This window comes from Strix uralensis, chromosome 13, assembly GCF_047716275.1.
Source record: "Strix uralensis isolate ZFMK-TIS-50842 chromosome 13, bStrUra1, whole genome shotgun sequence".
NCBI lineage: Eukaryota > Metazoa > Chordata > Aves > Strigiformes > Strigidae > Strix > Strix uralensis.
Genome location: NC_133984.1, coordinates 3,654,713 through 3,682,297, shown reverse-complemented (window position 1 = coordinate 3,682,297; position 27,585 = coordinate 3,654,713). Strand labels below are relative to the sequence as shown.

At 38.2% G+C, this 27,585-nt stretch overlaps 1 protein-coding gene across 3 annotated transcripts in view; it reads right to left on the bottom strand.

The window, feature by feature from the left end:
• Window positions 1–27,585, bottom strand: part of DACH2 (dachshund family transcription factor 2) — a 308,465-nt gene that overhangs the window by 136,735 nt on the left and 144,145 nt on the right. For all 3 annotated transcript variants that reach the window (XM_074882876.1, XM_074882877.1, XM_074882878.1), the window contains exon 2: window positions 14,802–14,917. In XM_074882876.1, the coding sequence (XP_074738977.1) occupies window positions 14,802–14,917 (116 nt within the window). The remainder of the gene's footprint in view (window positions 1–14,801; window positions 14,918–27,585) is intronic.

The following is a 27,585-nucleotide window of genomic DNA, read 5'->3' as shown; positions in this document are numbered from 1 at the left end:
AAGAGGAAGTTATTGATATTTTATTTCAACTTCTTGATGAAGGAATCTCACTACAAAAGCACAGGTCAAAACCTAACATTCAAATGACTCTAATCTTGATAACTGATTTCAGGCACACAAATGCAACTTCTTTTATTTTTTAAGCTAAAATAAAATACCTAAAGTTGGGGGAAAAAAAAAAAAAAAGATGTGGCTGAAAAAATTTAAAGTTTTTTGAGCACATTTTAAAAGAGATGATTATAGCCCCTTAACTGATATTTGTGAGAAATCATTTCACCACTATATTTAACTGTCCTTCCAATTGCAATTGAATGTCATCACACAAAATCCATTGCAAAATTTCCATTTGTTACTTCACAGAAGATGTATAAAAACAGAAATTGATGATGCAGAAGATAGAAGTATTGGAGTTATATTACTGACTGTCATCTAGCAAAAATACATGTGTGACATGTGAGTGATAACATTAGATGTCACAGTTCACCCATTCTTTTAAAGACCAATATGATCATCTTGAGCTGAAAAACAGGAAAACAAGGGAAAATCAGCTCACTACCAAGACCAACCAGTTCCTCAATTAACATAGTGGCTAATCATCTTAGCCTTTAAAAATATGCAGGTAGTGAATCATAAAACTAAGCAATATTTTACTATCTAGTAAACTACTTGGATCTCATTGTTAATTTTACTGTATCAGCAGAGAAGTTCTAGAGAGATGTTACACAAATACACATTGGGACCATTGCTGCTCCATAGATCAGAATCTGAAAAACAGAAAAATACCTGATGAATGATAAGAGAAAGAGGTAAAAAAGAACAGGAAGTAGCCAAAGAGATCAAAGGCCATCCTTTGATGGTACCACATCTTTTACGGTAACAATACAAACTACCCTCATCTCTGTCTACTCACAAGCCAAACCCACTCCCCACCTAGCCAGGAGATAGCAAGGTTTGCTGCTCTCAGTACAGAACTTTGTCCAGAGAACAAATTCCAATACTGAATGGGGACAGCCAAAGAAGACTGGCCAACACTGGCTTTCCATACACAGGGCATGGCACGCAACCAAGCATGGCCATAGGAGGAGACGTACAAAGCAGGGTCTTGGGGTTTCTGTCATCAATGGCAGAGCAAAGAACCTGACCATACTGTGATTCAGCCACTCCAACACCATCCTCCTATTTAGGGTCAAACGTGAGGCCAGCCTAACCTGCTGTCTGACCGTTACTCATCAAATTCCCAATCTTGATCCCTGGCAGGCACCCTCTGGATCCTGAGAGGTTTGCTGAACCTTCAGGGATAAGATTTATCTCTCCCATCCAAACCTTTCCTAATCCCCCTCCGTTTGCAGGTGGCGCAGACACTGCAGGCTTGAGCACAGGAAACCTACCAGAAGCAATCCTATGATTTATTGCTTCTGATTTCTATCTCTTTTGTATCACTCCTTCTCTTTATTGCCTGGAAATAAACACTAACTTGAAAGGAAGAGAAAAACGGTCGCATACCAGTTTCTAGGATGGCTCTGCTTTTCAAATCAGAAGCACGCTGCAGAGGATTTTGGTGTGGGCCATGATACTGAAATGGCTCAGCTAATTGAGGGCAACCTCAAGGTCAACACAAATTGTAGTGTAGACATAAAATTCAAGGGCAAAAAAATAAAGGGGAAAGGCAGAGTAATATGATGCAATGAAAAATGGAGATCAAGAGAGACACATCAGAAAGGGAAGGACATGTCCATATCAATGGGCAAAAAAACTATTCTCACGATATTTTCCTATGCACAATCTACAGTGAAAACTTTCCATCAATGAACATAAATTCTCAACAGGATTAGGACTCACACTTAGCTAATACATAGGACTGATAAGCTACTATGAAGAAATATTATCTATAATTAAAAATTTTAATGAAGGAGTTCCAAAACAGGAAGGACAAAACATTTATGGTACATTTCCTTGATGTTCAATAGGTTTAAAAGAGATTCTGGTGAGAAGTTTTCAGCAATGTAATCCAGCTGCAAACACAAAATAGCCTTCTGAAGCCTTATACAGACTAATCTAACACATTTCAGGAAAAAAAAAATGAGATCAATATATCCATATGTCATACAAGACTAAACAGAACAGTTTTGTACTGGGAAATACCAACCCCACCACCTAAATGGCAAAGCCCTCCAAATTGCCACCGAAAGATGGCAAGGCTTTCTGGGTCAGCTGAATTTGAATAATAGGGTGTTCTTAGCCCAAATAACCTATTGACTTCCATATATAACAAAACAGAGAGACTCTTTCAAGTGCCTCCCAGATTTAGCAGCGGTTGCTCTGACACTGTCAGCAATGCATCCATCTTAATCTCAATATGATCCTTTCAACTTTTCTTTTGCAGGCTCTGCTTACTTCCTTTCACACTTAAGTCCCCTCATCTGCCCAAGACATAGGTCAGCTCAAAGCACTGTGTGAATATGAGTTAAAAAAATGTATCTGGTTTCTCCTGAATCATGCCTCTTTGTTTTAGCACATGACACACACACATCTAGGTATTTTTGTACTTATACGTATAGGAAACCTATATTTAGATGTCTATGGGAGGTGCCTTCTGGCTACTTTTGTTTTGCTATCCCGATGCACTCTGCTGTAGCAACTCCCCTGTAACTTCCCCTGCCCATCGCCACAGGCATTCCACTTTTTATTCTCATTATTCTTTTTGATTTTTCTTTGCTTGAAATAAAAGACTCCGTATGTTTTGCTCTTCTTTTATTGGAAAATGTTAATGCAGTGTACCAGAGGGCACAGTCAAATGAGGGATTGCCATTTGGACAGAATTATATACCCAAGGATTGCCTAGGGTATATCACCTGTATGAGCGCTTTAAGCAGATCTCAGCTTTCTTTCTGCCAGAATTTAAGGCAATATTTTAAAGTTGAAAACAATATTCAATGCTTTCCGAGGGAATATTTGTTCCGTCAAACTCTTTCAAATGAATTGGTAGTTAATGGCCTACAACTCACTGCAGATATGTTTCTAGTTCTTAAAAATGTGACCCATCTGAATTATATCTGCTTTTAAAAGAAAGCTCAACCATATGCACTTTTAGTTAATTCTAAATCATATTCAACCTCTTCTCCTCATTCGAGTTCTCATCTGAAAAATTGAAATATTACTTTAACTGTATAGGTCATAACAGAGTCAGGAGTGCCTTAAAAGGAGAGCAGCCCTCGTATTTCACCAGTAAAGCATGAGAAGGCTGCACATCTGAAATCGCTTTAGTATACTGGATAATTCACATTCACTAAGTGGATTAGCTGAAATAAGCATAATAAATGAAAGAGAATAAAATAAAAAACAATTTCACACTAAGTGAAGGCTTGACTTATAGGAAGTGGCAGCTCTGATGGCCCAAGGCATAGAATTAGTTTTGCCACTCGATAATTTGACTGATTCACTCGAGTGGCCAGAAGAGGACATTTTCTGCCTGATTTCAGTGTAATCAAGTCACCTGCTCTGCGATTGCCAGGGCCAAGTCAACTGCACTCTGCTGCACCCCGCCTGCGTGCCCTGAGTAGCAAGAACGTGTTTTCTGCATATGTGTGCAGAACTACTGAGCTGTTAACGATAGTGAGATTTAGCTACATCTGTACATTACTGTATTTTCATTTGAAACCAGATATGCAATACGAAAATAATTTATTCCATTAACTCCTTTATTTACATAAAGTTTGATGCTACTGATGGGATGTCCTCTCAGTTCTGTTACACATACCAGGAAAGGGCTTATGCATTATTTTCACTTAGACAAAAGAACTGACAGATGCAAATACAGGGAAAAATGTAATTCCAAGAGACTGGAAATATAAATGACATTTTCTGTCTTAATCAGAAATGACTATGAAGTTCTTTTTAAAGAACTTCTTACAGCAAGATAGTGTGTTAAATTTATGTAACACCCGTTAAATACAATTTTCGTCCTCATACACGTATTATATAAAAAGACTATAATATACATGCAGAGATTTAGGATTGCACATGAACAACTTGCATGACACTATGCCAGTTTTATTCCTGCTTTGCTGAACTGGGGTCAGACTGATAAATGCAATATATGTGCTCATCTTTAAGCCTATGACCAGTTTCACTGGTTATTATTTATAGCTAACCTTTCAAAGTAATGATTGTATACTGCATGTCAAAAGAACAGAATTTTATATTCCTTTTGGAAAGAATATTTTCTTCCCTTTATGCAAATATTAGATTGAGACTGTCTCGGTCAGGAGAGATGATCCACTTAGAAATATCATTATTATTATTAAAGCATATCCAATCAATATGCAAATGTGAAAAACAGTAATTAAGCATTTTAATTTTTACAGTTGTGCAATGGTAAAAACAAAGTTACAATGTGTATCAAAATGATTTAACATTTTATAACCAATTTTCTATTTGACATATGTTACTGCATGATTCATCCACATTTTTCAGTATCAAAGTCCATGATCTGGCAAACTAAATCTGTTAATAAAATGAAAAGGTGACCTTGCTTAATTTAATAACTCTGTGTAGAAATACTCTTTCAACATGTTAAAGAATTACAAAAAGGTTATCATAGCTCGCTTTCATGGGAGAGTACTCTACCTTTTCCAGCTCATTTCTCAGGCTTTTACTGTAATTCATTAGATTACATAAAAACAATGTAGATCATTATATTTTAATAAAGGCTTTCCTTTCCTAATAAAATGTCTGTCATTAACATTCAGGCATGTATTATATAAAATGCTTCTCTTTCTGAAGTAAAGCTTCTCATACTCAAGCCACAGGAGGTTGGTAGCTCTAGGAATTATTTTTCTAGGCAAAGGGTTTTCAGGATGAATTCAGTTTCTAGACTGAATCCTCCAGAACTCTGGTGCTACATGTATCTTTAAAACAGGTACAACAGGGTAGCAGCAGCGCCAGTTGCTATCAGCATGCCTCTCTGCAAACTGAAGAGGTGTCGCTCTTCAGCAAAAGGATGGTGTATGATACTGCACTCATTAAGTCAGCTTGGGGTTTTTTACACCAATTAATGTTGACTGTGATAAAATAGCTTATACAATAAAAATACATTTGCAGTGAAATCTTAATATGGTCCTAGTCACTTAACAAGAACAATCAGACAACGACATCTATTTTAGTTATGCTAGCTTCAAAATAAAAAAACGTGCACCTCTTCAAAATGCTCAGTAAGAGATGTTTCCTTTTCATCATGAATCCTAATTTGTTGCCAGCACTTGGCATCATGTTTTATTACTTGGGAAGGGCTGAAAGAAGAGCACATTCTTCTTGCGCAGGAGGAAACACCAACTGCAGCCGCTGTACTTTCTATATAGCAAAGGTCTGCTCCTTGGGAGATCAGCTACACACGCAGCTTCTCCAGAAAGGACACTGAGGCAGCCTTCATTGCTAGACTTGCTTCTCTCAATTTTCTGCACATGCATAAAAACATGCCAAAATCTTCTCTCCCAGATTACCAGGGCAGCTTTTCACTACTTTACACAGACAGGCCCAAATTGTCCCTGTCTGATCACACACAGCATTCTTTGCCTAGTTTGAACATACTTACCCTCTTACTTTCAGCATACCAAGCTCTCTCCTCTGCAAAACCAATGCAAAGGCTAATCAAGAAATCAGCAGCAGCAAATGAAAAAAATTCTACTATTTGTAATCACTGTCTCAATTCCAGGAGAAATATTTCCAGGAGAAGGGAGAACTAGTACCGGTGCTTTGCAAATCATCCTCCTCAGACAAGCAGGATTTTCCATCCATCACCTTGGAATCCAAGTGCAAGCCACTCCCATCACTTTGAGCTGCTCAATGTGGCCAAAAAAGAACAAGTAACAGTCATCTTTCAGGTGACTTCCCAATCAGGACCATGTCATCGACATTTTTTCCAACTTTTTTTCAAAAAATATGACCCTAGTCCACACAAGACAGTAGAAGAATGAAGACCACTAGGACAATGAAAAGGGACTATTGGTTTGACATAGGCACTTAACTGAATTCACACTTTTGCAAAAGAATCCTCACAGCAAATGTTCTCCAAAACACTATAGTAAGTAGCAAAACACTTATGTTTAAGCAAACAAGTAATCCAATCCAGATCAACGGGATTATTTGTTTGCAAATCTTAAAAACATACTTATTTCACTTGTTTAGGTCTCCAGAGGTCTATATGACAAGGACCAAAGAACACCAGCTGTTAAATTACATTAAAAGTACTTAATACCTGACCAGAATTGTAACTACGGAAATACTTGGATTTAAGTATAGTACATGTTTACTTTTTAATCCAGTGAGACTTGTTCCCTATTTTTTTCTGAAAAATTTGCAACAGTGTCATTATACCAAGAATTTTGCCAAAATGCAGCCTTATGAAGCTTTCCTTTAGGAAACCACCCTACTCAAATCTAATATAGCTCTGAATGTTACATTTTAAGAGAATATTATTTATGTAAATATAGTAGATTTTAGCACTGCAAATAGATGATGGATCAACATTTTTCTGCAACCAGAGATGTATTATCCAGCCAGTTACAACTGTATCTATTTAAACAGTTATAGACAGTTACCTCTCCAAAGTCATAGGAATAAAAATTTAAGTGTGTACTGGTATCTTGAGCTTCTAAAATACTGCTGGATAAATCTAAATCAGAGTAGAGGTATCAGTGACGATCTATGCTTCTTGTCTCTGATGTTGTATACCACAATATTCCAATTTTTATTGTTAGCATAAAATATCCTTCTTTTAAAATGGAGAATCATGAATAGGTCTTATGTCACCCAAGGTAACAGCCCAGAAGCTGAAGATCCTTGATTTGCCTACCACAGGATTATCACCCTACAGTACATCTGATGTTCTCCATTAGCATGAGTGTAAAAATTCTTCAATGACAATATAACTTCAGTGAATCCAAAAACCAGCTTCCTATATTAAAATGCAAGACCGCACAATATGCAATCTGGGATTCTTACACAAACACTCTTAAGGCATTTAAATACACTTGTTGTGATAGTGGTTAACGGTACCGAATGGAAAACATTTCAGACTGTAACTATTTGTTCAACTTAATCGTGTTATTGTAAAGGAAAATAAAACCTTACAAAAACTATTCAACTAAAAGTGTGTTGTTATTGCCGAAACAGTCCTCCAGAAAACAGCAATGAAGATAAATCTGTCATACCTCCTGATACTATTTTTGACTTTAAGACATTTCTTAATGATGACTTAAAAGAGCTAAAGCAGTTTCAAAGTCAGTTAAAGATGCAACAGAGAGAAGCAGACAGGTATTGTGATCATTTTAGACCTCAATGCCATCAGGCATGAGGCTAACAGAAAAGCTGGTAGTAAAGAATGTTACAAATTATAAAACCAGACAGATGAAAATTTACTGATTTTGCTAACTCTATGGTATTTCAGCCAACTTTTACAAATGGTTCCCTTCCATCTGCAAATCAAGATAAATTCAGTACAGACCTGCCCCGCGTGTCAAGATAATATAGTCTTCATTCTCTCAGTGTGACCACTTTGGTTGAACTTTGTCATCACAAAAGATGCAGGAACTCAGTACGATCAAATTTTAAAAAAAAAATCTGTGCAAATGCTTAAAAATGAAAGTATATTACTGAGTTTCACACTTCTCGGACAATAATTAGTAGCTGAGGCTATGTGTAAATTAAATCTACAACAAGGTTAACCATTCAGTAAATTCTCAACAGCTTTAACTATTCATTTGTCAAAAATGTGATGTCCCACCCAGATAAAGCAGACACTAAAAATTAATCCCCAAAGAAAGATAATAATAAAAGAGAAAAGGAAAGAGAGGAACCGAGTGACTCACAGTCACCAAGTATAGTTTTTAGATTATCAGAACTCTACTGAATGGCTACATTTTAAAGAGTAATGATATGATCTTGCATTCCTCATTCACTCAAATTCATGCTCCCTTCAGCATAGAAATTTGCTGGCATGAGATGGGGTGGTACTCAATCATGCGGCATACATGGTCTTTAATTTTAAAATCCAGTTAAATAGATGTTCTAACATCATTTTTTATCTAAGAACATTTCATGATAAAATAAAAGAGTGAGCATGTAACTTATTTGTCAGCTTTACTGTGTAGTGGATAACTTTCCTATGTTACTCACACAAGCTTTCATTTCCCAAAGCTATATGCATTCATTCTGACAGTAAAAATGAAGAGTTGCTAAAGAGATGTATGCATTTTTATTATTGTTTGAAAAAATAGATCTTTTTACAGTCCTTTGAGCTTCTGAGTGTGTGATTTGTATAAAATATTTCTCATTTTGGGGACACACCAGATGGAGTGCAGGGCACTGTGGGATATGCCATTTATCACAATGACAGTGCGTAGGTAGCACTGATCCTCTCACCACAGGGGGAAGCTAGAGCTGCAAATGTGGAGCAGCATTAAAAGCCCGACAAGTGGAGTTTGCCAACACTTGTACCACTCATTAACTTAATCATATTAATTTATTAGCCATATATATCAAAGTAATTCACTACTGAATTGTCACCAAGAACAATTTATAAACTGTTAACGTTCCCCATAGGCAGAGGAGTGTTGTGGCATCCTTAATCAGTATGTTTGCCTTTGATTAAAAATAATAATTTCTACCAAGCCAGGTAATGCCAACAATGAAAGTGTCATGCATATGTTTCTCATTATAAATGGAACTTTAAGATGACATCTATGACAACTGGAAAAAAAAAGGATAATCGTAAACAGTGAAATGAGCCACGGAAATAGGATGTAAACATACAAAATGTTCAGTTAAGTGTGCTCAGAAAGGAAAGGAAAGGGTTCCCTTAATGCTACAATCCTCCGCTCCCCTCTCTTGGAGGCTCCAGGACTCCTGCCAGCAGCTGCCAGTCCCAGCAGCCCTACATCCAACACCCCAAGAGGTGAAATCGGTCAATAGACGCTCTGTAAAGCGACCCCGAGTGAATGCTGCTGCTTCAAATAACAGCTCTTTCTTGGAAGCAGGTTTTACGATACAGAGAGGCAAACCTTCAGAGCCTGGTTTTGGCAATGCCAGTCTCTGAGCCAATGCTACACGTGGAACAGATTCGCCACCTCCAGCTCCACTGCGTCCCTCCAGAAGAGACCGTCCTTGCTGCCCCTGCGGCTCTTCTGACCCTGAGTGCATCTTACAGGTCCTCTGCCAGGAGAGACTGGTGGGCACTGGAGCAGCACCAGTCCCACATGGAAAGAAGGATACAATCCGTGGGGTCGACAGCAGCAGAGAGTTCCCACAAGCAGCTCTGCGCATCAGCGGGGCTGTGCTGGCTGACTGTGTGCCCCTTGATAAACAGCAACTGGATACCAAAGACCTTGAAAGCCTCTAGTCTCATTCATTCCTCTAACAAGGATACACCAAATTGAAGTGCCTAAAGACTGCAGCAAATACTGTTTTATCCTCTCTTCCCTGTAGAAAGACTAATTGGCTGCTGCTATCACTGTGAATTGAAGTAACACATGAAGTTATCATACTCCTGTGAGCTACTCTATTTGAGTCCTGCAATGATGTGACTTAGTATATCTATTAAAATATTAATTTCACTAAAATATTAATTACATGGAGCTATTCAGTTCACAACAGCTTCTTTTAACTATTAATAAGACAAAACTATACTGAAAAAGTATTTGTATCTGTACAAACAGGTCGAATTATTACATTCTCAAAAACTCTAGACAAACAGCAAATGAGACTGTCTATTTTAACTGTCTGTTCATGAAATAAAAAAGGATCACTTCAAGGGAGGTGAAACTAATGTAGCTGATAACGGAAATAGCAGTTTATCTTACACATTTGGAGATGCAGGTCGTTTGCTTCTGTCACCTGGGCAGACCAATGTAAGAAAATAGCAGGGACCTGATGATAGGTGCTGGCAGTGGGTTTAATCAGGAGGCATTAACACCAGGAAGGGGTTCGGACACCCTGCCCGCTCCTGGCAGCACCACCAGCCTCTGCACACAGCACATTCCAACAAGTTTTCACTACCAAACCACCATCAACTGCGGGTGAATCTCTGTCTAACCTCTGAAATTCTGAATTCTCTCACCTCGCATCCAGTAAAGGCCACCGAAGTTGAGTACCCATTTGAAAATGCCTTGCTTTCCTTTTCTAACACAGGATTCCCCATCAGCCAGGCTTCCTCCCATCTCCTGTGCTGAGCATTCAGCAGCCCTCAGCCCTAAATCCTCACCGCAATCTCTCCACTGGCCTATACTGCACTTACCCTGCCAGCGTACACTGTACTGGCCCCACCAGGCTGCTCGCACCTCTGGACAGCAAATCTCAGAAACATAAAGGGGCAACAGAAATGTTTCAAACAGGCTTGCATCCATCTTCCTTGCACCCAGCCTCACCAGACCTTCCAGCTCCCCATCAACTTCAGCTGCGGGATTCCCAGCCCCTGTGCAGTCAGATGCCCATCCTACCCCCTGAAAAAAAAAAACAACTGCCCCAGAAAGCAGGTTTGTGCCCTGTAGCACAATCTAACAAAGTTCTAGTGGCAGGATGATTTTCTTCATGAGCCACCCTCTCCAATATCTTGAAAACAAAATGGAGCAGCCCTCAAATTGTTTTTATTGAAATAATAGTAGCCATTCTAATTGAAAAGAGAAATTCAAATTGAATAGAGAAAAACTGCAATGAAGACTTCATACAGTGGTTTTCTAACCTTTTTTTGGGGACAACCTAAACGAAGTGTAGGAGAACTGAAGTTGGCACAGATAGCTATCAAAAGATCCAACTATTCTTTCAGCTTCATTCCATATCACCAGTTTTCTGAACTACTGGCTTAAATCAGATAAGGGATTTCAGCTTCTCTCCCCACAGCAAACTACTGCTTCAGATCCTAAAACCTCCTTGAGAACCTATTCCATAAATAAATCCCAACTGTCTTGTTAAGATACACTGATGACAAAGACTTGTACATTAATAGGAGATAAAGCCTTTTTTTGTTAATGTCACTTCATCACACTGCATTGTTTGAAGAACTGAGCCTTTGATGACCATCCCTCTGTGACATACAGGATTTTTCCTTTGCTCTCACAGCAGGCAAGGGCACCATGCTGATTTCCACATTTCCTACATGAATACAAGAAGAAAACCACTTTCTCCTAAGTTAACATGAAATGGACAGTACTTAAACATCAGCTCTGGAAGGATGCAGTTTGGGCACAGTTATTGTGCTGTTTACACAAGCGCTTCCTGGTGACATGCATCCCAGACACACCACCTCACCTTTCTCAGTCACAGCAGCTCTAACCACCCTGCTGCTTGAGTCTCATCGTAACTCAAATGTTCCCATTCTCAAAAGGTGGAAGGTACCTACAAATATTTAAAAAGGTCAAGGCCTCACTTATACCTCCTTCACAAATTACTTATGTATAAGAGTAGTTGTAGACCACTTCGCCAAGAGGTAAAAAAAATTACACTCTACACTGGGAAATTCGGTGTGCCTAATTTAACTACCTGTTTATTATGTGAAAATTACCATGTAAACTGAGCTGACACAAACCAAATGGGTGATGAAAATAACAGCACATTTAAAGGAGTGGAAACACAGATGGCTCTCTCAAGTCTGCAGGAAGTTACTAATCATCACTCTGTAATACCCTCTACAGACAGATCTGTGAGCTCTGCAGACAAAACAGCAACTTCTTGAGACCTATCCATCTAACCAACAGCAAGCCTGGACGCACACTCCTTCAGTTTAACTTGACAGAAGACTAAAGAGGAGGTAAAAATGAAAAACTGCAATGAATGGATGCTGCATTTGCTGATGTGGAGTCTGTTACTAAAATGAGCTTATATGAAGAAGAAAACCACTCAGGTGCTAAATTAGACACATTAGAAAATGAAGTAGCCACATAAGAAGAGTGTGTGTGATTTTATTTTTTTCTTAACAACACAGGCAGATTAACATAACCATCTGCCTATCTGTGCTGTAGGGAGAATGGGCAAGATCAGACATGGATTATCAAGGAGTGGACAAGGAGACATCCAAAAGAAATGCTTTGGGCGATTACACTGCAGTTAGAGGAAGCAGGTAACTAAAGAAGCCACAAGATGTAAAGAGTCATTCTTGCCTCCATATAAGCACCTGCTCTACTGGAAGGGATGGATCCAGTCCTACCATGTTGCAAACCTTCCTCAGTCTCTGCCCCAGGCCTGGTCCTATTCCCCTCCCACAACCGTCCAAAACCCCCACGTGGGAGCAGAGAGTACCCCAAGCAGAAAGCCTCCACCAAGCCACCATGTCACTGAGCAGGGGGCAGCCAGGGGCAGAAATGGATTCAGTTTTACATACAAATTGTGTGGGCCAAAACTGTCAGAACCAGAGCAAACTATATGCAAGTGAGATCATAAATAACCAAATTAAAACTTAGCACGTAGACAACAGGTTAATATCCTTACAACTTTTACTCTAGTCTATTATCCACCACTCAGAAGTCTGGAAGAAAAATGCTATTCTGTGAGAAGTGTTAAAACACATTTTGTTCTTAGTTCAGCCAAAAGGAAAGAATCCAATTGCAAAAGTGTTGAAGGCAACCAGAGCAAAGCAGTGAGTAATTAACTGTAAATTGGTATAAATAAAGCTAATGGAGGCTTCATATCCCAGGTGCTTCCTCAAGTTTACAACAGCTCAAATCCCCATCTAGTTTACAAGTGGCTCTTTTGGCACCTTTCCTTACTCGGCCATTCCCCCAACTTTTACACTGTTCTTTATGAACAAGATAAAGCAACTCAAAAAGTTTAAGAGCTCTGATTCCTGAGTGACAAGACTACAGAGGCCATGAGTGTGGAGCTGCCTGCTGCGGGCTCGCGGCAGAGCTGCTTCATCTGCGGGACCTCTCTTGTCCAGGCTCCTCAATGACTGCAGTGCTCTGGAAATGTGCATTTTCTCCCACCTACAAGCTGCTCCCAAAATTCCCTTTCAGCTACTCGAGGCACATTGTCTGTGACTTCTGGCACTTGGTCATGCAGAGGTTTTCACAGGCAGCTCCCAGGGTCACGGAGGTGACCACACTGGGCCTCAGCTGAAAGACAGCCCCCTGGGGCCAATCTTCTCATGCAACCTTCATGTGTTAAATAAAGTGGGATGTATCCCAGTCATCACTTCAGACTCCAAACAACTTACAACAGTCTAGAAATCCAACTTAAAGAATTTTTACTCAAACTCCGTGATACTTAAAATATCTGTGAGACACGGAATGTGTCTGATACTATTTTACTGTGCATACTCAGCACACTGCATCCTAAAATATTTCACAATTTAAAGCAGTATGGTAGCCTGCATAATTTCATGTCCTATTTGAACACACACAGGGTGGAAAAGTAATAGGGAATATTCTGGATTTCTGACAAGAAATTATTAATGAAAGGTGGCTCTCGTGCTTTCCTGTCTATTGGTAATAACATAAACAACACAAAATCCATGAAATTCTTGAGCTAAGAACATGACAGAGCTACTAAAAAAGCCCCTCATCTATAAGCTGGTCATCATAAGAGTGAAAACAAAGTTCTTGATCCCTGACACATATATGAACAGTACATGAAGTTGCACTAGTTCAACTGTGGCGCCTGGTCTAGCAAAATGCTTTCGTACTTGATTAACTACATCAGTTAAGGTTACTGTGACTGTTGCTTAAGCATGTTCATTCCCACTTCCACAGTGACAAAGGTTATTGGTTCACTGTGAAGCCCTCGTGACACCTGGAGTTGTAGGAGAAATTAAAGATCTCAGCTTTGTTACTCCCCTGAACGTTGAGACCCACTGAGGCACGCAGTTGCAGTGCAATAGGTTCTGCAAGCAGAGTAATCTGCAAGATCAAGACAGAAGTCACTAAACCCCTATCATTTTTTTTAATTCTTGTTTTCCTGTAAGATGTTCTATGACTATATATTCTGCTAAGCACTTCACTACATTTGGTTATTATGGAGGTACAATATATTTAGACTGGACTTTGACAGTAATCCTACAACTGCTAAGCTTGCTGAATATTTAAACAATTACTTCTATGAATATAGTATGTTAATATAGCTTTATAACCAAACTAAACTTACCTTTAGCACACATCAATTAATAAAAAATTAAAACACTCATCAGGATAGCACAGGATTTAATTGAAACACTATTAATAAATTAATGAAGTGAAATAAAATACTATGCATTAAATTATGTTTAGGGCTTGTTTATAATTTCACATATTTTCATGCTAGTTTTTCCATATTATGATATTGGATACAGATTATTAAAGCACAATCCACTGTGGCAATGTGGACTTATCTGCTTTTCAAGTGTTTCTTCTATAATTTGTACAAGCATTTCTCTATCTTCCCAGCATACATTAACGTTACAATACAATACACATCAGCCATGCTGTTCATATCCCATGAGAACAAAAATACACATGCATCTGAAAGGAAGAAATGCATGCTACAGGTTCTCTGAGACAACAGTTCATTTTCTCAGTTTTTTTTCTTTTACTAAAATAACGCATTTAATGGAATTTTCTGTAAGGAAATTACAATTAATAAAGAACTAAATTACAAATCCATTAGATTTCAGTCACTGCAGCAACAAAACAGAGTTTTCATGAACACTCAAAAAATCCAATAATGTAACCTCTGGTAAAGCTTGAAAAAGCCCTGAAGGACAAGGCAGTTAGATCAATATTAGTTTATTTTAACTGCTGTGCAGTATGAAGAGATGAGGCTGATCATCTGATGGATTTTATTACCTGTCGGAGAGATAAGTCCTGGTGATAAGAGGCCTGGAACTCCATGGGGCAGAAGACGTGCATTTTCTTGTATCGCAACTCCTAGTGAACGCTTGGGGGGTCTTCCTGGTCGTGAGCTGATGAAATAAGAGGATAAATGAAAACTTATTTTCTTTTTGAAATATTTGCTTACTATATATGGTATTGATTTGTATAAAATATATGAACTATCAGTGATACACAAAAATATATTACAAATTCTTGCTCAGGAAAAAAAGAAAAATACATTGATTAAACATACAAGAACTGCCAAACAGCACCTACAGTTAACACAATCATGAGCTCAAAGTCACATAAATGACCAGTAAGATTTTTTTTTTTTATTCTGCACCACAGAAACATAAAGAAAACAATCCATATTTCTAGCCCTATTGCACCACTACTGCATTAATTAATATCTTTTTCTTAGTATTACTGTCTGTAAAATGGAGCTCAAGAAATTCATATGCATGTGTAATTCACGTGCCAAGTCTTGAAAATGCAACTAGACGCATTACTCAGCTCCCAAGCCACGGTTTACAGGGGTTGTGGATTAATGATGCAATGACTACAGGGATGCCAGAGCTATTCAGGTTGGGTGCACCAGAATTTATGAGCTGAGACCCTGTGCAGGACGACTAGAGCCACACTGCTTCCAGCTGCCACTACAGACCAGCTCAGGGCTGATCGGGCTGCTTCGCAGAAGGCACATCTATATCTACCTCTACTATCCATACACTAGTCAAGCTCCTCCAATATCCAGGGCTTCCATGACCTTACAGGTGGCTAGTGGAGAGGGGTCTCAGCAGTAATTGCTCCAAAGTCTGTGCTACATGCCTGCACCACAGAAAACTGAAAGTTGTGCTGCCTAAAGATGAGAAGTTGAAACCCTGAATGCGACATAATCTTAAACCTTGCCTTCTGAACCAGGGCAGGTAACTGTCTACTTCTGATGATGCAGCAATAATTTAACACTGAGCTTTTCCAAAACTGATTATTTAGCTTTACTGATTGACTGGTGGTTTTAATTATTACAGATAGGTTACATCAAGAATGTTACTCCTGTCAAAAATCTCCCTGTCCCTTGACCAGTTTACAAATTATGATTGCAGTTTTTAATACAAAATGTTAAACATCTGTTTATGGACCTGTTACATTTAACTACTGTTTTCAACTACCACATTTATCCTTTACATCAGCGTGCATACATGTAATCATCCTACCCAGCTGCCATCATAATACAGAGATTTACAGACCAAAAAAACATTTGAATCAATTCTTCCCCAAGCCAGCTAATAAAAATGCAACTCCTCATGTTTGGAAAAGTATTGCTGCTTCACTTTGGTCAAAACAAATTTTCCTCTGTTGAATAATAGAGCTTTTGACAAAATATAGTGAAACATTGTATAAAATAACTAAGCTGCAACAATGAATGAGGTTTGAATAGAAAGCATTTCCAAAATGACTTCTAGTTCACAAAGAAATTTAAGTTAAACCTCACTCTATCAGCTTACAGTGGCAAAGCCCTCCATCAATGTAAGACAAACTCTGCGTTTAAATGAAGACAACTTCCAGCAACACTACACAGAGGTACCATTAACCTGTTCATTTTTCACAGTGTGCTAGTGTTATTTTGTTTTACTGTACATCAAAGTAGCACAAAATCATTTTTTTGGTTTATTATTTTATCTCTATAAAACTATTCCCCCCTCTTTTTAGCTTTGAGTTTGTCCATTTTGTATTTCATTTTATTCAGTACTTTTTCCATTTTTCTTTTTTATGCTTTAAGTTGTTCATCATACTATGATGGCTATGTAGTAAAGCCTACTACAAGAGCCCAGATCCACTAGGCTGTAATAAAGTAAAGCTAAAATAAGAGTATTTGAGTTTCACAGGAAGTCAGAGGCACACATGCATTCTCTACTAAAATGACCTGCTGAAATCATCCACTGCACAAGAATAGTCTAACAGACAGTATAAGGCCGGTATGTGGGGGTTTTAAACAAAAAAGAATCATTGCTCTTTTGATTTACAGAAGTCTGTGCTTATACACCCGAATGTGTAAGTGCTAATTTGGCACTTACTGTCTCTGAAAAAAAATTACAAAACAGCTAAAATTAGCAGCTTTCTCCAGCAGAAGAGCTCAATCAACAAAACTACAAAACTGACTCTTCTCAAGCTCAAATACTAACAAATCTTTTGCATAAAACTCTGTATGTTGATATCAATCTAAGAAAACATTTTAAAAAGTTTTCAATTATTTTTATGAAGAGACATTTTATTTATGATTTGGGTTTTCAGAGGAAGAGGAGGGGAGACCGTGGAGTTTCACTCCTGGTTACGCAGCTTTTGCACAGACAACAGTTTATGTCGATGACTGTTGACTCTGAGCAGACAACACACAGCCCACAGGTTTAGCAGATCAGATCTGTAGGTGTTTCCCAGCATATACTACAAGCAGAAATGAAACTCTCCAACCTGTGGTTGTGCACTGACCCATATAGATGCCCAGAGTTTAGAAAGTTTTAGGAGATGACAAAAGAGAAGTTCACACCAAAACTTACTCAGGTCCCTCTCAGAGTCCCACAGACTGCATTTACATCCTGCCTGCTTACACAAGTATGGCAAGCAGCACTGGGAAAACAGCACTGTCTTCCCTGGCTTTTGGTGTCTTTGGGATTGTGGTAATTTTGGGGAGAGGGTTTGATAGACTCTGAAGATAAAAAAAAAGCAGCACACTTCTAACCTACTCACACCCTTTTAGTGAATATTACTATAAAGCAGTAACTACTAGGGACCAGATTCTGGTTTTACTTCTACAGTTGCAGCCATAATAATTTGAATGGAATTGTTCCCAGCTGAACCTGTTCAAATAAAATCAAAGTCTTTTGTCTCTAATTTAATGTTAGGTTTTAAATGAAAAACTCAAAGCTGGAAGCTACTTAGAGCTGACTGTCACTCATACACAACCTGCGAAAGAACTATTTGGGTCTTGTACGTTGTGTTCTGCAGTCGACATGTGAGCACCTTTCATGCTCTGTGCCTGGTTCTGAACCATGGGAACAGAGTATGGAGCCACCTGGCACTCTGATACGCAGCTGCCGAGCCTGCAGCAGGTACCTCACACTTCCACCTAGGTTGCCCGGAGATGACCAGAGACCATGTCACCTATCATGAGGCAAGATCTTCTGCCTGGGAGGACACCAGCACTCACAAAGTACCGTGGTAACATAGCTGAATCCAAACATTTCCAGTTCCATTTTGGCCTGAAATAAATTTTTCTGGCATTTTTACTTAAACATGAAACCAGAAATTTCATAGAGACAGGGGACAAATGTTTGCTCTAAATATTATTTTTTTATAAGATATACAGAAAGGAAACAAAAACATTAGCAGATTCAACATTTTTATGGGATTTACGTTATGTTGTGAATATGCTGTTGTCAGGGCTAGGGCTGGCATCACCAAGCACTGGAATCTCACTGGTCTGTCTTAACACTCCCAGTACCTACTTTGCTTCCTATCGTCTTACGAAGTCTAGAATTTTGACAAATTTCACATTTACTATTTAAAACATATCTAACTCTCACAATTTGGAGACAATTGCTAATACATGCCTTGAACAGAGATCGTAAGGCAAGTAGAATTATCATCTGGGGAGAGTAAGACATCATTTGTGGTTATGTATTAGTATATAAATGCTAACAGCGTTAGCATATAAATATTAACTTTATTTAATATTATTTCTCCTAATCTTTTGTCACCCTGCTCTTTTACTGCATTTTCTTCTTCACCTTTTCATTTATCTCATTCAAGAAAGTTATATATTCAAGAAGTGTAGAAAAATCTTTTCCTAATTGATAACAAAGGAAGCATAAACAGGAACAATTAGCTTTAAATATATTTGAGATTCTAAAATCTCTACATAAATTTTATATTCGCCATCAATAGGTCTTTGTGAAAAGAAAATGACTCAATTCTAAATTAGATGTTACTTCAGTTAGAAACTGCTAGTTTACAGATTATCTCTTAAAAACATTTTAAAGTACAAGAGTTATGGTCACAAGTGAAGACCATGGAGACTAAAACAGAAGTACGATACCATTTCTCATTAATAAACTTAGTAATCTTACTCTTTTTTACTAAATATATGCAAATAAATTGGCCAGCTCAAAGTCTAAGCTGATTAAAATTCTATTAGCATCTCTCAAAACCAGAAACAAACCCAAAAAGCCCTTGGGTCATCAATTACTTGAAAGAGAAGATGATTGGAGGTTTTAGTGTTTTACCCATGTTTAACACTATGGTTATACAGTCATTCTTGTGATCCTCTCCACCCCACCCCCGCAAAATCACTAACTCTGGAAGAGAAAAATGAACTAATCTGAATTTTGTTCATTTTTGTATTTTGTTTGGAATTAAATTTGTCAGAGATTAAATTAAATTTTAAGCAGTGTATTTGACAGTTCAAATTTATATAGTGAAATCTTTAGAAATCATTAATGTCTGTTTTTCCTTTATTTTCCGCTCCTGTTGAGAGCTAATTTTATTATTTTCCTCTCAAAGTTTTATATATTCCCTAGACATCCCAAGGATTTTTAATTTGAATCAAAACATAGAATAAGGCTATTTTTGTGATTTTGTTAAAATTACTGATCAGCTCCATCATTTATAGCTCTATTTTACACTCATTACAGACAACTATATTTCATAAAATCCACAAATTTATCAACACTTCATGAAATGTAATTAATCAGTGGAAACATACAGCACATCACTGTTGATGTATGATAGTGCTCTACTTTTGTGCTTTTAAATATAGGAGATTTACTAGAATCAGAAGTGAATTTGCATATTAATCAAGACAAATAAACATGTGGTGATTTAACTAGGAAACTGTTATTTGGATGACAATTTAATCAGCACAGGTTGAAAGGTCCATCACTGCAGCATCCTGTTTCTGCTAAAATATTGATTGCGTTACTGATTTCAGTAATGCTTTATTTTACAGGGCACAAATAACCATGTAATTACTCTTTAATTGAATGGTAATTGCTTGCTGGCAATTATTTGTTAAGTTTTGGAGTTTAATTACTAGCTTATTTGTGTTTTGTGAAATAAAATGTTATGTATTAGTAGCCCAAAATATTTTCAGTATGAATGGTCTGTCAAAACTAGAAAAGTAAGTTATGATGGTATGAGTTTGACAAATAACACTATAACACTAAAGCTATTATTAAAAGGATCAGATGAATCTTTGAATGCTTTCCCTTTACAAAATTAACATTAGATGTAACATTTGTAAGATAAATGGAGGAATACTGTACCACAGAAGCATGATTTCCTCTGGGGTCTAGTCCACCATTTAGCATAATTTATCCTGATGTTTTGCTTTTCATTCTCTGGGCTTCTTTAGAGGAACTGAAATAGTATCCTATCCTCTTGAGAGCAAAGAATAAACCAAGTAGAAATATATTTCAACAGTACTTCATATTTCTGCAACTGAAGTGGATTACCACCAGCACATTATCTTAGCAGCCTATAAACTTTGTAGACTTGGCAGTTAGCTAGATAACAAGGGAAAGCATTATGTCTTGCAGTGTCAATGAGATATGACACATTCTGTGATATATTTATTCCAAGTTGTGATAGATGAGGTACCCGATACTTTGATCGTTAAGATTTGAATTTTACTTCTACACTTTTCATTTTTGTCATCAACTATTTATGAATTGGCAGTAGGCAGTCTAGCAAGGACTGCTGATTTTGTTTTTTCAAAAGATATCCAGTTAATAAATTAATTATTGATTCCATGAGGCTTGAGCTATTTGGTATAAAAATATGTAGACTTGTGATTTAGGAAGCTCTCATATGTATCACAGATTTCTTCAATAGCAACATATTTTATTAGGCTTAAAGGAGAAATACAGAAGTACCATATGACATGCTGCATAAATCGGTCTGATAATAGCAGCAGTAACTGGTGCAAGTACTCAGAAGTAAAAAAACCCAAACAAACAAACAAACACACACAAAAACAAAAACCAGAAAAACCCAAACCAACCACAAAACCCCACAATCTTAGTTGCTTTCCTGAAACTGGAACAGGATCCACAAATTAAAATTTTGCTCTTCTCAAGGACCATGAAATACCTCCTAGTGATTGTGAAAGGTACTTTTTGAAGCCTTTACCAATAAATGTAACATCTTGATAATTTGATTTAAAATTATTTCCTATTATCTTAAGATTTTTAGTTGTAGCATGGATTTAAAATAATCTCCTTGTTTTGGCATTTATTACAACATTTCAAAGAAGCCAATGGTAGTTAAACTCTACTTGACCTTTCAGTGTTTAAGAAGAGAAGCAAACTCTGACCTCGCTGCAACCTGATTCTGTCTCCTCTCAGCGCTGGCAAACTGATCACTTGTCTAACCATTGCAGGACACTGGATCACCAGCCACATCAAAGGCAACAAGAGCCCATTCAGCAGGAGGAAAAAAGTCATCCATGCAAAATGGGCAATTAACATTAATCATACATGAAGCTGTTTGAGCCGATAACTAGAACCTGGTCCCTATGGCAACTCTCCTGTTATAACACAGTGCCCACACTGGCACGAGGAGAGCCACAGCTCATCTTCCCTGGGCTCAGCGCGCTCCCTTCTCACTCCAGTGGACAGAAGGGAACTGTGGAGAAAAGCTCTGACACTCCTTAATACCACCCAACTGTTCAGAGCCAGGACTAAAGTGGAATACATCTTTATTATTTTACAAGCCCAGAGTTTGGAGTAGGACTCAATTTTGATGTCTGTGCGTGAGAAATTTTGTAATTCTGTGATTAACTTTACTATTAAGAATGGAAAGTTGCACATTATATCATTGTGTTCTTCCTAAAAGTCATAGATTAGTGCAAGTCCATATAGATCTGAATAATATCACATATACTTCACTTACCGAGAACTAGGCTGGTTAATCCAGCAAGTTCCCCAGCAACACCAGCTGGGTAGGCAGCAGCGACAGCAAGTGAGCAATCACACCAGCTGGCCCTGTCTATATGGTCACTCTTCCCCTTCTAACTTGCAGTCTCCAGGTTCCCCAGCTCACAGCCCACAGCCAGTTTCTCATGCACAGACATCAAAATTGGGTCCCGCTTCAAACTCCCGGCTGGTAAAAGGGGCTGCCTCGAGGCAGCTCTGCTGCACCTTCCCAAGTACTCCTGGAGGAACCTCCATTCGGCTTCTACCAGCACAGTCAACAATGACATGGAGGAGTTGGAAGCGTGATTCACCAAGCCTGTCACCAAGGTCCAAGGTGAGACACCGAACAGTAGCAAGTTGGATCCCCTGGAGAACAAGCCAGGGAGTCAGGCAAGCCAAGTCCCTTCACCCTGTGTGTTCCTCAACTGGCCACCTGAAGATCTTCTGGGGAGCAGAGAAACCCTCTATTCTATCACTCTAAATTACACCTACGTATTTATTTTCTAGATGCCAGCTGTGTCTTGCACATCCTGGGAGTGCTGGCTCCCCTGGCAAGGCAGACAAGGCTGCCTGCCTGGGGAGAGGAGGTGCAATCCATTGTGCTTTATTCTCCCTTATTTAGCCCACAGCAAATTCTTAGTTTCCACATTTTCCACAACTGAGCCCAAATATATCTCTGATTATTAATACCAGTGTTGACATCTTCTTGATAAAGATTCATTATATTTCTTCTTTGTCAAAGAAAGGAAGGTGATGGAATGGACAATTTAAGGGTTGACTACTCACCTGACAGAAAGTGTAACCGTGAAGCTATTTTATACTTCATTTACTTAACCTAGTTACAGTACTTCTAACCCCAAATGTTCACAAATTATGACCCTGAAATCATAAGAATAAATAAAATTCTAGTGTTTTTAAAGTTCATTTTGCATGTTTTTATCTGGCTTTTAATTCTGTAATCTTTAAGTTTCTAGAAGTCACACTTCTAAGTGTTTCTTCTCTAGGAAGGGTCAGAAGAGTAAAGAAGAGCGGTGGTGTTTTCTTCCCAAAGTTTCACAATTGAAAGCTGACATTCTCTGATCAGTTGATATGTAAATTTAGATGCTTCTCAGAAAACAATAAACAGAACACACACTAAGAATTATGAGAAGTGCAAAAGTAGAAGTCTCCTTCTGCAGTAATTGTGACTGAGAGTTATAACTAGGAGTTATCTGTGGCTCTTAGTCTAGCTGCTGTATGAGACAGGGCAGGCATTTCTCTGCCTGCCACATGAAGAGGTCTTCAGATAGTACAACAGGATTAAAGAAAATACTTTTATTTTAAAAAAATAAATGTGTATCTGATTCATTGAAACATCCTCAATAAAGCTATCTGGAAAAATACTGAAGTGGTATAGAGAAGTATAAAATTACCTAATTGATAGTAAATTTTTTTTTTTTTTTGAAAACATGGTCTCAATATATCTCAGTGCAGTCTATTACTTATCTCACTTTAAAAAAGATCACAAATTCAGGACTACCTGTTTTTAACTGTGCAGAAAGATAATACAGAATTTAAACAGGCTTTCTATAAATGTCTTAAACAAATATATTAAGAAGCCCTGCTAGAGTACTACATGAAAAACTTAAGATTATGAAAGAGTCAATACCGGATAATACTCTTCGTAAAACTATTCAATTCATAGAGACATGTTTTACAGATTTATCCCCACCAAGGTCTACAAGGTCTGGTTATTTACTGATTAGGTTGTTTATTTAAAACTTGAGTTTGGGTCTACAGTCAAAAAAATTACCTGAATTCTAGTATTCAAATGTCACCATAATCTACTTGCAATAGAGAACAAGCGATCGGTTCTTACTTAAAAAAGTTCAACTGCTTACTTCTGAAGTCAGGCATTTCAAAATAAGTTTCAAACCAAAAAAGGATTTTTGGTTCACTGGGATTTAAAACTTTAAATAACTCTTTCTGAAATTACTTATGACTCTGCCTGCAGATATAGAAGTACCTCAACATTCCTGCTGTTAATTTTTTCCTGTCAAATAACACTTGTCACAGGAAAAAGGGGAATAAATCACCAAATTTCAGAATTGTGGTGATTCACAGCTGCAGACAAGACGAAAGGCCTATCTATGTAACACACTGCACCAGCTCAATTTAAGGGTATGTCAGTAATGAAATTGAAAGCATGACTACAGCACATGTACGTATACACACACTGATTTAATATAACTACATTAAATTAGTAACTGTAGCAGTGCAGATGCAGTGGCACGGATAAAATACAGTTCATTTAGCAACTGTGATCATACCCAGTGGGACAAAGTTCCTGCCTGTGTCTTTACAACTATTGTTACCTACTCTACCTAGATTAAACATAGCAGGAGGGGGGCCTGTCAGTGCTGGAATCGTGCCACTAACTACATAACCAGAACCACAAATTTAAATTACACATTTGTTGTCAAAACAATGCTCACCCAAGATGTCCAGCTAAACCAAATGTGAAAGTCCCAGAGATATTGCCAAGTGTATAATGAGCCTTGCAAACCTTGACTCACCTACGCAGATAATTCTACTTGGATTTTGATTCCAGTGAAAGCTGTGAACCACTGGAGATTATAGGCAATATTATTATGCAATCTGCATTCTGGATATTTTTTCATTTCCTAAAATATCTGACTATTTGTTATGTAGAACAAAGTCACTGAGAACATTTTTGGGATTATTCCACCTGTATGTGAAAGCACAACATTGACGTAAATAGTTGACAAGACAGGCACTGGGGTCAGCATGGAAACAAACACAGCTCCACTCCGAACAGCCTACAGCTGACGCTGGCAAAGACACAGACTGAATAAAGATTTTACATGGGCAAGCCCTTAACGGTTTGCCTTCCTCAAAGAGCCCCAGAAAGCCTCAGTAATTCTCTTTCTGGAAGCCTCAACACAGCATATGGACAACTGCACAGGACCACGCAGGTCTCTGTTACCTGCTGCTATTCACTGCGGGTCTGTTCAGAGCCTGATGGGCTCCTTCCCCAACTGACAGCTCAATTTCTGGGCTGTCAGCAGGTGCTGCCCCGGGCTGGAGGATATCGCTCAGCCCAGCCATTACTCCTTTCAGACGTGGGTCCCAAAGCCAGGACTGTGGGACTCAATCACGGACCGTCTCTCAGGAAAAGGAACCTGTGAGGACCTCATGGTGACAATGAACAGCCCCAGTCTCACCTAAAAAGAAACTACCTGAATGAGAAAATTATGTGTAAAAAATCATGAGGATTTGCCCCAAAGACAAAAAATAGTACCGAACTGAAAACTGAATGAGAAAGGGCAGGAGGAAACTCACTTTCATTAATGTAGCTGAACATCACATACATTGCAGCATACAGACCAACCTAGTGCAAAGATACGCCATTACACTGAGGAGCTATAAATCTGCTTTCCTCTGAGTTAATTTAGCACCAATTTTTTCAAGCACTATTTTATAGTTTCCACACACATACTTCTACAAATATTTGCATGGATACTTTCCAAGCAGGCAATCACCATCTATTACAAATACTCATGATATGTCATATGTGTCTGAATTATATGAGATCCTTACAAGTTTTACTTTTGACCTGTATCTGAATTCAATGCCAATTTAGAGGAACATTATTACAAAGAAAGGTTTTTGAAATACGGCTGTTTTCCACTGAGCTGTATCTCAATAAGACTCAATTCAATGAAACTTGTAAAAAATGTGACTGTTTAAGCCTATTATCTATGGACAGAAACCTAATAGCAAGACCTGATGTATTTACAGCACCGAGTATCACATAACCACATGAGATGATAGCTAATTCCGCAACAGTGGTATATTGCAGTGTGGTGGTACAATATTGTCATAGCAATTCAATTTTGATGCAGCTGGAAACTACTCTTGCCTTAACTGTTTTTAATCTCTGCATTACAAGTTTCAGTGTTTTCACAATTTTGCAAAGACTCTTCAAAGTTAGAAAATAGAAATTCATCTTTCAAAGAATAATAAATGAAAGAACATAGAAACAGTCCTCTGTACCACCCTTTGCACCTATATCCATGTTGAAAGGAAGAATTGTTCACAGCAATCAAAAGGAGCCTCTATGATTAGGTGATTGTATCCAGAAGTACACATCTGAAGGTTAACCTTTGCAACATGGAAAATACACTTTAGGTAGCTGGTGGTCCTGGAACAGTATGAAATGAAATAAGTGATATAAGTAGCTACATTACTTCACCTTTACCATTCCAGATTTTGTGACTGGTAGTATTTAATATATAAGATAAACAAGGTTACTATTTCTACTGCAAATGTACAAAAGGAGGAGGATTTTTAAATAATAAAACAGAAACCTTTAGGACCACAAAAATATAAAAAGGGTAGAAGCAAAATTTTCAAAATTCACATTAAATTTGTCTTTAAAATCTTCCTGTTATTATAAGATGCTAATATGAATGGGACCGTACGCTGAGCCCATTGCAACAGCCCTGCTTAGCCTAGCCCTACCGGTCAGTAAAACTCCCAAGGCACAAGTGGAAATCACTGATCAGGATGATCCCAGAACCAGCACAACACTGGAGACTGATGTCCTTCCTGTATCTGAGGACATTAAATGCCATTCCTTCAGTTTGAGGCTAAAGTATTCACAGCTTCTGAAAATAGAGGCATCTAGCAAGCACTCCAAAGGGAAACTACCAAATACCTGCACATATTTGAAGAGCAATCCCCACTACAGTATGAACCTGTGGGGATGTCGTCAAGTGCCTGGCTACTTGCTCCTTGACATGTCTTCAGATAATGTTTTGGTAGATAGCTCTGTGGCATTAAGCACCAATACCAGTGTAAGTCCAGTCTTGGATCTTCCCCCTAAATCTTAGCCATCATTCTGTATTTTAGAGACTTAAAAACACTCCTCTCCTTTGAGTTAAAAAATATGTTCCTTCCTGAGCATATAATCCTGATTCGGGCTCACACTTGCAAGATTATAGCACAGCTTTGGGAGAGCCACTCAGTTTTCATTTTAAAGGCCTTACTTAATGGATTAGCCACTGCATTCTTATTTTTTTTCCAATAATCAATACTGCAATAATTTTTTTGCTACTATTTAAAAAAAAAACCACAACAAAAAAACCAACCAAACAAAAACCAACCTTCATTGCTGGTGTTGTCCAGCTTCTTTTCTGAGCCACAGGGTATCTTCTGGCCTTTTCCCCCTACTCTGAAAAGCACACTCAACAGAATTTTTCTCCACATGCATGGAGTTGCAGACTGAACAAATAACATCTTAATATTTTTGGCAGTAAATCAAAAGATAATGCTTCTGAGGCCTTCCGCTATGTATTGGGCTTACGTCTCCAGGTTTTGGGGGGGGGGGGGGGGGGGAGCAGGGCGGCCTCTGTGAGGGGAGGCTGGGGCCACCCCGGGCCGGACACGGCCGGTTCCCGCTGGTTCTGGTTCCACAATGGCCCCACCACAGGGCACCACTGAGCCCACCAGCAAAGATGGCGGCACCTCTGTGGCAAGGAGATCTCCCTGTCCTTATCCTGACCCTCAATGGGTGACTGTGCTACTGGACATGGCAAGCTAGTCTTCAGCTAATAAGCAAAGGGTATAGGTTTACTCTAAGAACATTAGAAAGCCTTAATTTTGACTATAAACATACAAATGCAAACAAACCAACCCTGTGCTTTTTTTTTTTTTTACATTTTTTCAAAAGCTTTCTTCTAGAAAAAAGAAACTTTCGTATGAAGATAAATGCTAAACAGTAAATT